The sequence below is a fragment of the Elgaria multicarinata genome, chromosome 2 (assembly GCF_023053635.1).
Source record: "Elgaria multicarinata webbii isolate HBS135686 ecotype San Diego chromosome 2, rElgMul1.1.pri, whole genome shotgun sequence".
Classification (NCBI taxonomy): domain Eukaryota; kingdom Metazoa; phylum Chordata; class Lepidosauria; order Squamata; family Anguidae; genus Elgaria; species Elgaria multicarinata.
In genome coordinates this window covers 169,222,819-169,235,831 of record NC_086172.1, presented here as the reverse complement: position 1 = coordinate 169,235,831, position 13,013 = coordinate 169,222,819, and the positions used below count along the sequence as shown (strand labels likewise).

Genomic DNA, 13,013 nt, shown 5'->3' with positions numbered 1-13,013 from the left:
ATGTGGTTAGGGTTATCACCTAATTAAAGAAAGTTTAGTCAATTATATGCATTTTAGTCAACTGATTAGATCTACATATATTTGCATTTGAGAAAACAGTAACAAAACCAAAAATCAAAGCATGTCTCCTTTCTCTTTAAATGATCCATGGGGCACAGTAGGCACCCCCTTAGGAGATGCATTCCCTTTTCTCTTTAAATGATCCATGGGTCACAGTAGGCATCTCCGTATAAGATGCATTCCCCTTTCTCTTTAAATGATCCGTGGGTCACAGTAGGCATCTCTGTAGAAGATGCATTCCCCTTTCTCTTTAAATGATCCGTGGGTCACAGTAGGCATCTCCTTAGAAGATGCATTCCCTTTTCTCTTTAAATGATCCATGGGTCACAGTAGGCATCTCCGTAGAAGATGCATTCCCCTTTCTCTTTAAATGATCCGTGGGTCACAGTAGGCATCTCTGTAGAAGATGCATTCCCCTTTCTCTTTAAATGATCCGTGGGTCACAATAGGCATCCCCTTAGAAGATGCATTCCCCTTTCTCTTTAAATGATTCGTGGGTCACAGTAGGCATCTCCGTAGAAGATGCATTCCCCTTTCTCTTTAAATGATCCGTGGGTCACAGTAGGCATCTCCGTAGAAGATGCATTCCCTTTTCTCTTTAAATGATCCGTGGGTCACAGTAGGCATCTCCGTAGAAGATGCATTCCCCTTTCTCTTTAAATGATCTGTGGGTCACAGTAGGCATCTCCATAGAAGATGCATTCCCTTTTCTCTTTAAATGATCCGTGGGTCACAGTAGGCATCTCCGTAGAAGATGCATTCCCCTTTCTCTTTAAATGATCCGTGGGTCACAGTAGGTATCTCCGTAGAAGATGCATTCCCTTTTCTCTTTAAATGATCCGTGGGTCACAGTAGGCATCTCCGTAGAAGATGCATTCCCCTTTCTCTTTAAATGATCCGTGGGTCACAGTAGGCATCTCCGTAGAAGATGCATTCCCCTTTCTCTTTAAATGATCCGTGGGTCACAGTAGGCATCTCCGTAGAAGATGCATTCCCCTTTCTCTTTAAATGATCCGTGGGTCACAGTAGGCATCTCCGTAGAAGATGCATTCCCTTTTCTCTTTAAATGATCGGTGGGTCACAGTAGGCATCTCCGTAGAAGATGCATTCCCCTTTCTCTTTAAATGATCCGTGGGTCACAGTAGGCATCTCCTTAGAAGATGCATTCCCCTTTCTCTTTAAATGATTCGTGGTCACAGTAGGCATCTCCGTAGAAGATGCATTCCCCTTTCTCTTTAAATGATCCGTGGGTCACAGTAGGCATCTCCGTAGAAGATGCATTCCCTTTTCTCTTTAAATGATCCGTGGGTCACAGTAGGCATCTCCGTAGAAGATGCATTCCCCTTTCTCTTTAAATGATCCGTGGGTCACAGTAGGCATCTCCTTAGAGATGCATTCCCCTTTCTCTTTAAATGATTCGTGGTCACAGTAGGCATCTCCGTAGAAGATGCATTCCCCTTTCTCTTTAAATGATCCGTGGGTCACAATAGGCATCCCCTTAGAAGATGCATTCCCCTTTCTCTTTAAATGGAAGGGGAATGCCTCTTCTGAAATGGTGTTTCCCATCTGCAGTTTTTGTAAGTTCTTGTATTAATATATAATACATTTTATAAAAATAATAATGCTGTCTGGTTGTTTACGTACACCTTCCTAGTCCATCAAAATATTTTAATTGATTGATCTAACTGAGCGCTGGTTTAGTGGAAATCCTCCAGGCACAGACATGTAATCCTATTGTAGTAATGCTTCTGATAAACACCAGCTTTCATTGGAAGAAATGCTGCCATTGTGGTTTGTGTTTCAGGTAATCTTTGACAACTTGATGCTAAACCCAGTTTCCCAGTTATCCCACACCATCCGGGAAAACACGGAGAACCTGGCGGAGAAAATGAAGTGAGTGGGGTCACCCTCCATCTATCCTGCATTGTGGTGTAGCTAGGGATGGAGGGGAATTTTGTTTATGTCTGCACATCATGTGAATGCAACTCTGAATGCAAACGTAAGCAGGAGTGCAAGTTTTCTGAAAAAGTTTACAAATTCAGGAATTTGCATTTGTGTTCAAAAATGCAAATTTTAAATAATGTTTGCTTTCAAAAGTAAGCATTTTTGGGGTGGGGGACAAAAATGCACATGTTCACATTTTACTCTATTGGGCAAAAATAAACATTTTGGTGAGCTTTCTAAAAAAAAATGCACATTCTTTTCGTTTGTAAGGTGCACTTTCCCCGTTCAGACAAAACCAAAAGAGCCAGAATCGAACATGGGAAACGAGGCAAGCTAAGCTTCAAAGTAGAGTTCAGAGAATCTTAGCAATCGCAAAAATCGCTTGCAGACACTTAGTCCTATCGCATTTTACCCATAGGCCCTGCTCCAGAGAAGAGCACTGATAAAAACGAGCTCTTTGTATAGCAGAACTGGAGATGTGCAGGCCACGTTCTGTTCAGTGTGGGAGAGAATCAGAAAGGAGAAGGACATCTCTCAGGTAGAACTCCCAAGGTTTAGGTTACAATCCTAAGCACATTTACCAGGCAGCAAGTCCCATTGCAAAATGGATTTCCGAGTAAACATGTTTAGGATTGTGCTTTTAATGAGTAGATTGTGTGTATATATATTATTTGCCTGAAGAGGTGCCCAGCAGAGGGCGGCGAGGGCCACATATTTCCCACCTCTGGTTTAAGATATTGAAATAGATGAGTACATATTTTACACAAACACACACACACACACACACACACACACACACACACACACACACACGTTGTGTATATTCCCAACAAGCATTAGGATATAAGTCTTAATAAGAAATAATACCTTAATCTGTGAGAGGTGGTTGTTTCTGTTGTTCCTTTAAGCTACTTTGGTTCTGCTGCATTACTCTAAGAAGGCATGAAGGCAAAACATTAAGCATTGCTTTTTCTTCTAACAATCAATGCTAGCTCTTTGTTCTTAGATTGTAAATTAGCTCATGCTTCCTTCAACCATCTCAAAAAGGCATTTATTTAGTTTAAAGATTTATACCCTGTCCTTAAGTTTGAATACTTTCAAGGGTGGCCAACAGTAAAAGCAATTTAAGCAATAAAACACTCCAAATTAAATTAAAAACGGAGCATTAATAAAATGAAGCAGATTAAAACCATAGCGGCAGGTTAAAATGAGGCTCAGCCGACGTTCAGAAAGATCTAGGAAAATAAAAACAAAATCTTTATCTAGTGCCTGAAGGACATCTGAGTAAGCACCAGGCAAGCTTCCTTGGGGAGAATGTCCCAGAGATGGGAGTCACACCCTTAAACGGGTTTTCACTGGTCACCACTTGGCCAACTTGAGAAGATGGGGGCACCTGGAGTAGTACCTCGAGAAATTATCTTAATCGATGGGCAGGCCAAGGTGGGAGTCTCTAAGGTATACATTAGGACTTAGGGTTGGAGTAGATGTTACGTTGATAAATACATGCTTCCAAATCCAGTTTTTTTTTAAAATAAAATGCATTCAGGGTAGTAAGTTTAGGGGAGGAATATTGGGCAGGAAAGAGAGGTACTTAATCCCAATGGTTCACTATTATTATTATTATTATTATTATTATTATTATTATTATTATTATTATTATTATTATTTCTCCCAGGCATTTAACAGTATCTGTTGAGTTTTTAAGTTACCCAGAATAGATAGATATTGTATGTAATCTCTTTTTATGCTTTTTATGCTTTTAAATTTTGTATATTTGTTTTTAATGTACCATGTTTTAATCTTTGTAAACCACCCAGAGAGCTTCGGCTATGGGGAGGTATATAAATGCAAATGATAATAATAATAATAATAAATAAATATAAATGCCATCTTCCCCCATGTTATTCTTTCTCAGTCGGGCTTATTTGGAGCCAGGCTGGTTTAAACATCAATTGACCATGGTGTAGTGGGAACATTTGTGCAGAAGGATTGGTGGGCAATGAGGGATTAAACACCTGCTCCTTGCCCATTAATTCTCCCCTGCAAATGACCCCCACTTGCCCCAACACTGGCATTTTGAGCAAAACAATGGGTTAGGTAAATTGGCATAGAGTGTAGCTGTGCAGCCTGTCCTCGTGGCTTTTGTTCTATTTTGTTTTGTTGAAAGATTTACTTTTGCACAGAAATAGTTTAGCTCTCTTTGTATGTTGGGCTCTATGCATAGAGCAAAAACAGAGAGGGAGAGAGAAGGATCGAGTGGGCTGGTCCTGCCTTTGACCTCCACACACATTGAGCCAAAGGCATGCATGCGGTGCCTGCACACACAGTCCTTCCCCTGTGACCCTGCAGGAATTCAGCCCAATCTTGCTCCCCACATCCTCTTGCTTGCGTTATACCTGGAGCCAAATGCAAGAAGCTTTCTGTCTTTTAGAATCAGGAAAAACAACAACATAAGAATCGAGGCAGGTTCTCTGTGTATGGTGGCCAACTTACATCTCATTTCTTAGAGGCTCCCACTTCCTGGTGGACGTGATCACGTGTAGCTAGTGCAACGTGCATAACCTCAGATCATGGCAATCCCATATTTTGATGGGTCTGTGATCGTCCGCCGGCTGCATGATTCTGCACACCATGATTGTAAACACTGGAAGGCCAGTGCACAATGTGAGACGAAAGACATTTCCATGCACAGGGAAAATCCACCTTCACCCTAAGATGGTTGACTGTTTTATGTTTATTCTTGTATTTATGGCTTTGTTTTGATTTTTTTACACTTTGATGAAATAGCAACCTTTATGTGTTTGTATCAGAATTCTGTTCCAGAATACTGAGCGGACATGGGAGGAGATGGAGGCCAAAATTAATTCTGAAAACGAAGTGCCAATTTTAAAGACCTCGAACAAGGTGGGGAATATTTGTCCTAATCGCGTGCTGGGAGGCTTGCTTTTAGAAGACGACTTGGTCGACCCGAAATCTGTTGGTTTATATTGGGGTGCAAAAGGTGTGGCCCATGGGCCGCATGTGGCCCGCCAAGCCATCTTTGGCAGCTCACCAGACCTCCCCTTGCATAGGCTGCCAACCACCCACCCCCCAGCTGTACTACCTGGTGTTTCCTTTGGTAGAAATCCCTTTGGCTTCCCTTTGTTATTGGAAATATTGTAGAGATTCCCTGTCTGACACTAGCAAGAGAAACTCCAGACTTTCCTTAGCTAGGGCTAGAGCTAGATCTAGCAAGGGAATCCCTCCTTTATCTCAGGTCTCTTTACCTTCCTTATCAGTGATAAGGGAAGGGAAGCAAGAGAAGCCCCAGGGTTTCAATAGCCAATACAAGCAAGGGAATCCCTTCCCTTATTTCCAGTAAGGGTTTCTCTTACCAGCACTATCCAGGCGTGCAGTGTTGTGTGTGCACAGGTGTGTTACACCTGCATGTGTTCAACCCAGCTCTCAGTTTGTGCACACACACACACACCCAGCTTATATGCATAAACATTTACGGCAGGTCTGCAGTGACTTTAGGGCATTGAAATGTGGATTTTAGGCAACATTCAATATTTGGCTTGGTGTATGGATTTTGAATTTGAGTTTTGTTTCCTCTTTCACATTTCTATTTTTGAAGGAGTACTGTTGCATGACTACTCTAAAATGTCAGATGTTAGTGGCAATGGCCCAGATGTTTGTGGGGACAAAAGCATGAGTTTTCCTAGTATAAACGAAATCTGCTTTCAAAAAAATAATAATTTAAATGTATGATTTTAATGAGGATCATGGAAATTCCGATTTAGAGACTGTGCTCTAGTTTGCACTCTTTAGAACAGAAGGTTAGACAAATGTGGAACTAAATATGCATTGCTTTCATCAGAGATGACAGAATATAACAAACGTTCTTGATTTTCTGAGTTTGCTTGAGTGTTTGAAGCACTAACCTTGTTGGTTTTTATCGCTAGGAAATTAGCTCGATTCTGAAGGAGCTACGCAGAGTCCAGAAACAACTTGAAGGTTTGTCATATTTTTTGCCTTCCTGGTTTCTCTTCCAGTATAGTTGATTTAGATAAGCCTTCCCCAGCCTAATGCCTTCCAGATGTGTTGGACTTCAATTCCGATTATCCCCCACTGGTTCCTTTTCCAGATGTTAGCAGCTTCAGGAACTAAATGCTAATGGAATCCTCACTATATGCATTAAGGGTAGGGTGCATTTACAAATCAATTCATTCAGTGGTGCTCTCTAAAGAAGGAAGGTTGCAACAGATGGGATTGTTTAGATGGAAAAAAGGAGGCTACGGGGAGACATGATAGAGGTGTACAAAAGCAGGCATGGTATGGAGAATGTGAATAGGGAGACATTTTTCTCCCTCTCTCAGTATACTAGAACCCAACAGGCTCATCCCATGAAGCCGATCGGTGGGACATTCAGGACAATTAAAAGGAAGGACTTCTTCACACAGCGCATAGTTAAATTACGGAATTCACTAGCACAAGACGTGGTGATGGCCACCAATTTGGATGGCTTTAAAAGGAGATTGGATAAATTCCTGGAGGAGAAGGTTATCAATGGCTACTAGGCTTGATGGTTATGTGCTACCTTCGGGATCTGAGGCAATAAGTCTGTGTGCAGCAGTTGTTGGGGAACATGGGTGGGATGGTGCTGTTGCACCATGTCTTGTTTTGTTCTTCCCTGGTCCATAGCTGGTTGACCACTGTGTGACAGAGTGCTGGACTAGATGGACCCTCGGTCTGATCCAGCATGGCTCTTCTTGTGTTCTTACATTCTTAAAATAGAAGGATTTCCCCAAGTGAGTCATACTCTGATCCCCCCACCCCCTGCTGCGTGACAGCCTACTCTAACTGGTGCCCTCCACATATTTATTTATTTACAATATTTATACACCGCTTCCCATTCCAATTTTCAGGTTCTCAGGATGCAAACGTTTTTATTACAAAGCCCGCGTTTCTGCCTGTGTTCTCTCGAAGGCCTTCTTTAGGGGGCTGCAACTTTAAAATACAAGATACAATTAGAATTACAGGAAAACACATACTATTAAAATGAGTGTGTAAATGAATGTAATAAAAGCATTTGCATCCTGAGAACTTGTTTCTCCTTTTTTTGTACATAGGCTTACTGTCTCTGATACTGAAGGTAGCAAATAGCTATCAGGATTAGTAGCCGTTGATAGCCTTCTCCTCCAGGAATTTATCCAACCCCCCTTTAAAGCCATCCAAATTGCTGGCCGTCACTGCATCTTGGGGTAGCGAATTGCGTAGTTTAACTATGCATTGTGTGAAAAAGTCCTTCTGTCCTGAATCTCTCAGCAATCAGCTTCATAGGATGACCCCACTGGGTTCTAGTATTATGAGAAAGGGAGAAAAATGTCTCCCTACCCACATTCTCCACTCCATTCATGTGCCTCATCTGCTCAGGTATGTTGACACAGAAAATCCCCAATGGTGTCTTGAGTGTGGGCCTCTTCAGACAACACGCTAAGCCATGGTTAGGCTGCTACCCCTTTTGCAGCAAATGGTTAATGAGCATGTTTAAACCATGGTCCACCATAGTTAGGAATGGTTCACACAACACACTAAGCCATAAGGTTTAGCTCGAAATGCTTAACCACTGTAGCTTAGCGTGTTTATTTATTTATTTATTTATTTAGAATATTTTTATCCCGCACCTCAGCCAAAAGGCTCTCGGAGCGGCTTAAAATGTATCAATAAAGAAGACATTTATTCTTCTTTATTGATACATTTATTCTTTATTCTTTATTCTTCTCAGGCTTACATTCTAAAAAAAGACGTGACACACAAGGAAAAGTGGATGGGGAGGGAAGAGGGAGAAAATAAAAAGAAATTAAGGAGACTGTTTAGGCTGGTGGGAAGGCCCTGCTCCGTCCTCTCATCTCCCAATGGAGGGGCAAACCAACAGCTCCTTCTTCCCCACAAGGTGAAGATGTTAGCCCTGTGGGGGGGGGGGGGTGTCCAACTGAAGCAGGCTCCAATGGTGCCTGCCTGCTCCAGTCTCCCTCGCATCTTCTTCCCCACAGGGTGAAGATGGCAGTTAGCCCTGTGGGGGGGGGTTTCCAACTGAAGCAGGCTCCGATGGTGCCTGCCTGCTCCAGTCTCCCTCGCATCTTCTTCCCCACAGGGTGAAGATGTCAGTTAGCCCTGGGGGGGGGGGTTCCAACTGAAGCAGGCCCCGATGGTGCCTGCCTGCTCCAGTCTCCCTCGCATCTTCTTCCCCACAGAGTGAAGATGTCAGTTAGCTCTGTGTGTGTGTGGGGGGGGGGTTTCCAACTGAAGCAGGCCCCGATGGTGCCTGCCTGCTCCAGTCTCCCTCGCATCTTCTTCCCCACAGGGTGAAGATGGCAGTTAGCCCTGTGTGTGTGTGTGTGGGGGGGTTCCAACTGAAGCAGGCTCCAATGGTGCCTGCCTGCTCCAGTCTCCCTCGCATCTTCTTCCCCACAGGGTGAAGATGTCAGTTAGCTCTGTGTGTGTGTGTGTGGGGGGGTTTCCAACTGAAGCAGGCCCCGATGGTGCCTGCCTGCTCCAGTCTCCCTCGCATCTTCTTCCCCACAGGGTGAAGATGTCAGTTAGCTCTGTGTGTGTGTGGGGGGGGGTTCCAACTGAAGCAGGCCCCGATGGTGCCTGCCTGCTCCAGTCTCCCTCGCATCTTCTTCCCCACAGGGTGAAGATGGCAGTTAGCCCTGTGGGGGGGGGGGGGGTTTCCAACTGAAGCAGGCCCCGATGGTGCCTGCCTGCTCCAGTCTCCCTCGCATCTTCTTCCCCACAGGGTGAAGATGGCAGTTAGCCCTGTGGGGGGGGGGGGTTCCAACTGAAGCAGGCCCCGATGGTGCCTGCCTGCTCCAGTCTCCCTCGCATCTTCTTCTGTCTGAACAGGATCACTGACTTAGGGTCAATTCACACATACATGTTCATTGTTTAATGGCCGTAACCTCAAGATTTGTCCGTGTGAGGCAGCTATCTCAGATCAGGCACCACAAGCTGGGCTTTCATAGCAGTTGGCATCACCTCCGAAGAAAGACTTTTTTTTAAAAAAATGAAAATGCTGCCATTCATGTACTCAGCTGTTGGCCATCAAATGTCAAATAAATTCAGTGTTGGCATTGAGCGGGATATAGGTGCATGTGTGAACCTTTGTTGTTCCATAATCCCATTTGATGCTGACTGTGCTCCTTTCCCCTTTTCTCTGCAGTTATAAACGCCATCATTGACCCAAGCGGAAACTTGGATCTGCTCGCCAATAACAAAACGCCTTCTGCTACGCCACAGTCTGCAGCCGCTAAAGTCAGGACTGCTAACAACATTTCTGGGGCCGTGTTGGAAGCTTTGTCCCCTGTCAAGAAAAGAAATTGCGCACAGAAATCAAACTTTGGTTCTACCAGCCTGCAGGATACTCCCTTTGTTCCGGACGGGGAGAAATACGTGATCTAACAGCATATTTTCTATTGCTTATCCTCTTGTATGTAATTTACCGTGGCGTTAGTATTGTGTACGAGTGGTTGTGGGCAAGTCCGCGTGGAGCAGTTGTTTAGATTGCTAACACATTGCACAAAAGAAAAGAAAAATAAGGTACAATCTATGCTGTGTGTGGGTTGAGTGGCAGGCCTATGCAGATACCTTTTGAGAAGACAGGGGGAAAAAGACGAGCACTGTGGAACAGCACATCTTCAGCATAGAGGCAGATTTTTAACAGAAAGATAAACAATGCATAATTCGTCCAATGTGCCATAGCAAAACAGGCGTTGCGTATTCTTCACTCTGTACTATTGAAGCTCTAATGTGTTCTTGTATTTAGCTTGTTCATAGCTATCAGTTTAGTTGTATAGAGGCTCCGTTTTGAAAATGTACCTTTTGGGGGGTTGGGGGTGGCCGGTGCTGTATATTTAATTTAAAATACAGAGCATTAAATCATTCTGCCGGAATGAGCCTTCTCACACTTGCTGGTCCACTTCCAATCATGCAGCTTTCACTATTTCCGCTGGGAACGTGTAATGAAAAGTGCAGGCGATGGAGAGCTAACGTTTTAAGTTTGCATCGTTGCTTTCCTCGGGGTAATCCGGTCGAAAAATTCCACATGTACAGGCCTAGAGGAGGCAAACCAAGGATTGAGTCAGGAATGCATGTAGCAAGGTTGCCAAATTTGCACCATTTCATGATAGTTGCTGTGTAACAAAGCTTTTAAACGGTCCTAATGTCTTTTTAATACAATCTACAAAGTCCTCTGTTTGCTGCATATAATTTTGGAGGGACTCAAGCACGAGTGTTCAATGTCTGGGCCATTATTAAGGGTGTAATCGTATAACCCCATCCTTCCATGCCTCCAAATCCCATTGATATCCACGGGCAACTTAAGAGCATAGGGCACTTTTTGCACTCATACATGTCTTGTATTGAGCGGTGGAAGATGTGGCATAGTTGCACATCCTGCCAAGCTCCAGGATATATTGTTGGGGGTGGGGGGAGCAAAGCGGGCTCCGCAGCCCCCACCCCACCCTTAAGCTGCTATGGGTGAGGTGTGTAAACCAAGAGTTCGTCTCCTGCTACCTCCAACTTTTTCGGCTGCCCCATGCAAAATGGGAATAGCGACTCCTGTTGAGTCTGTGAGCGCTATGCTGCTTTTGGGGCTCTAGCAAATAGCCAACTTCACCATCCTCTGGAGCTAGCCGGGGGGGGGGGGGGACTGGAAGATCCCAAAACACAGTCGTGGCAACTTGCGCAATACCTCTGTTCTCCAAAATATAGGTCGGAGATCATAAAGAATAAATAACGAGTAAATAAAAGTTGCCACCCATAATGGTGAGATGATGCCAGCCATTGCCTTACATGGCCCAGTGAATGTGGATGCCCAGCGGGCATCTTGGAAGCATTAGTCCTACTTAGAGTAGACTCATGGAAATGAATGGAACTTAAGTTAGTCATGACCAGCTTAAGTGGGTTTACTCTAAATAGAACTAACATTGCATACGACCCAGTGTTTCAGCCTAGTGTAGTCTCTATGCTGATGTAAATTAACTTATTTCCCCCAATACTCAATGTGCTATGTTGCCTCAAGCCTTGGTACCAAATTGAATGGGCATTTGAACTGGCAGAGCACCTTGAGGATCAGGGTGCCCAAGCAAAGCGACAATGAAGAGTCTATGCTTATTCCCCCATTCTCAAAGCAATACCTTAAGCTTCCATTCGCTTCCAATTCTGGCCCCATCTTGTGAATCCAGAAATGTGAACCCTGTTTGGCTTACGAGAAAGAAGTGGCTGGGTTTTAAATACAGTATTATTAGACCATTATCATCTTGGGTATGTTAGGAAAAACGACACCAGCTTTTTATAATTAAAAGGAACATTTTTCCACTTGCCAAATTTAGTGCTGGTTTAAAAGGGCTGGAAGAACAGCACGTATAACTCTTGGAAAAGTTTTTTTGATGCTACTTGGCCAATTATAAAATTCCTCTTGTACCTAAGTAGTTATGGAAAAAAAGGAAAGAGACCGTGTCTCTTGTTTTTATTGTTGTAGATAAGCAAGTGACTTTCAATTGAGAAATAGATGCTGTACAGAATTGTGTCAATTAATGCACCTTCCCCAAGTTTGAATTGTGCCTGGCTTTATGCTCTGAATTCATTAAAGAGGTTGAGCAGTAGATCATATGCTTTTGTTTGCAGAAGGTCCCAGGTTCCATCCATGGCACCACCAGTTAGACATCCAGCAGGTTGGGGAAGACCTGAAACCTTGGAGAGCTACGGTTGGCCAAGGTAGACAGTATTGATCTAAATGGACCAATGCCACAAGGCAGATCATCCATCTTCCTGGTGGTAGAAAGAGGATAGATTTTAGAACTGAAGTTCTCCAAATTGTGTCTACCTAAATCCCATGTTTCTTCTAGGACTTGCATCCATGTGAAGTGGGGGGGACTTCAGGATAGTCATCCATCTAAGCGACTAGAACTAATCTCTGAGAACATCTTGAATAAAGAGGTGCTTGCAAATACCCAACCCAAATGCAATGAGTAAGGGTGAATACAGGTGGTATTTACAACAATGGGTGGGGAACCCATGATCCTCCAGATGTTGTTGGCCGTTGGGTAGTGTCAAACGGGCAAGCTCGGAGGAGGGGGTTGGATCATAAGGTAGTATCCAGTATTAGCCCTACATAGAGTAGATCCATTGAAATGAATGAAACTTGTTAGTCTTAACTAACTTAAGTCTCATTTATTTCAATGGGTCTACTCTATGTAGGGCTAACATGGGATGCTACCCACAATACCCCTCCCTCCCCCAATTCTTCGCCATAACCCAAGAGGCAACACCATTCTGTATTTGATAGCACCAGGTCTAAATAGGATTCTCTCCTGAAATTGGGGAAACGAGATTGTACCTTCCTATGCGTCCATACATGGGTGTAATGTTTTCATAGACAACCTTCCCCAGCCTGATGCCCTCTAAATGCTTTGGACATCAACTCCCATCATCCTTAGCCAGCATGGCCAGTGATCTGGGATGCTTGGAATTGTAGGACAAAACAACTGGAGAGCACTAGGTAGAGGAAGGTTGGCATGGCATCTTATTTAGTCCCAAACTGCATGGTGGTTAATCTGGGGAATGATCCCATCATTCAGATGACCTCAGCGTCAGGTATTTTGTGTGCAGAGACCCTGTGCCAATGGTACGTCCACATGTGGGCTATCCAGTGGGCCTGGAAGTGCTTGCTGGGTGTCACGACATGATCCGGTTCTCCCACTGCATGTAGCGTCATGAATGAATCCAAACTGGCCCTGTCGGTGTCACAGATTACACTCCTGATCTGTATTATGTCAGTTGTAATTAAGCCAAAGAGGAAGTCGCACAACGCTAAACTCCCCGTCTTTGGGTCCCTCTAATGCATGCGTACATTCCCAGTTTCATACTACACAGAGTTTGTTAAACCATCATCCTGATGCTTTTGAATAGTCTGGATCCTCATTCATTTTAGGGTTTGGACTTTCTGGTTCTTGTTTTTTCCAGGA

The 13,013-nt window shown here is 43.9% G+C and overlaps 1 protein-coding gene across 1 annotated transcript in view; it reads left to right on the top strand.

Annotated features, from left to right (window-relative positions):
• CEP170B (centrosomal protein 170B) overlaps positions 1-9,648 on the top strand; it is a 110,709-nt gene extending 101,061 nt beyond the window's left edge. The window contains exons 16-19 of the mRNA XM_063118161.1: positions 1,865-1,953; positions 4,815-4,908; positions 5,949-6,000; positions 9,209-9,648. Coding sequence (XP_062974231.1) covers positions 1,865-1,953; positions 4,815-4,908; positions 5,949-6,000; positions 9,209-9,447 — 474 coding nt within the window. The 3' untranslated portion in view covers positions 9,448-9,648. The remainder of the gene's footprint in view (positions 1-1,864; positions 1,954-4,814; positions 4,909-5,948; positions 6,001-9,208) is intronic.
• Positions 9,649-13,013: the final 3,365 nt, after the last annotated feature.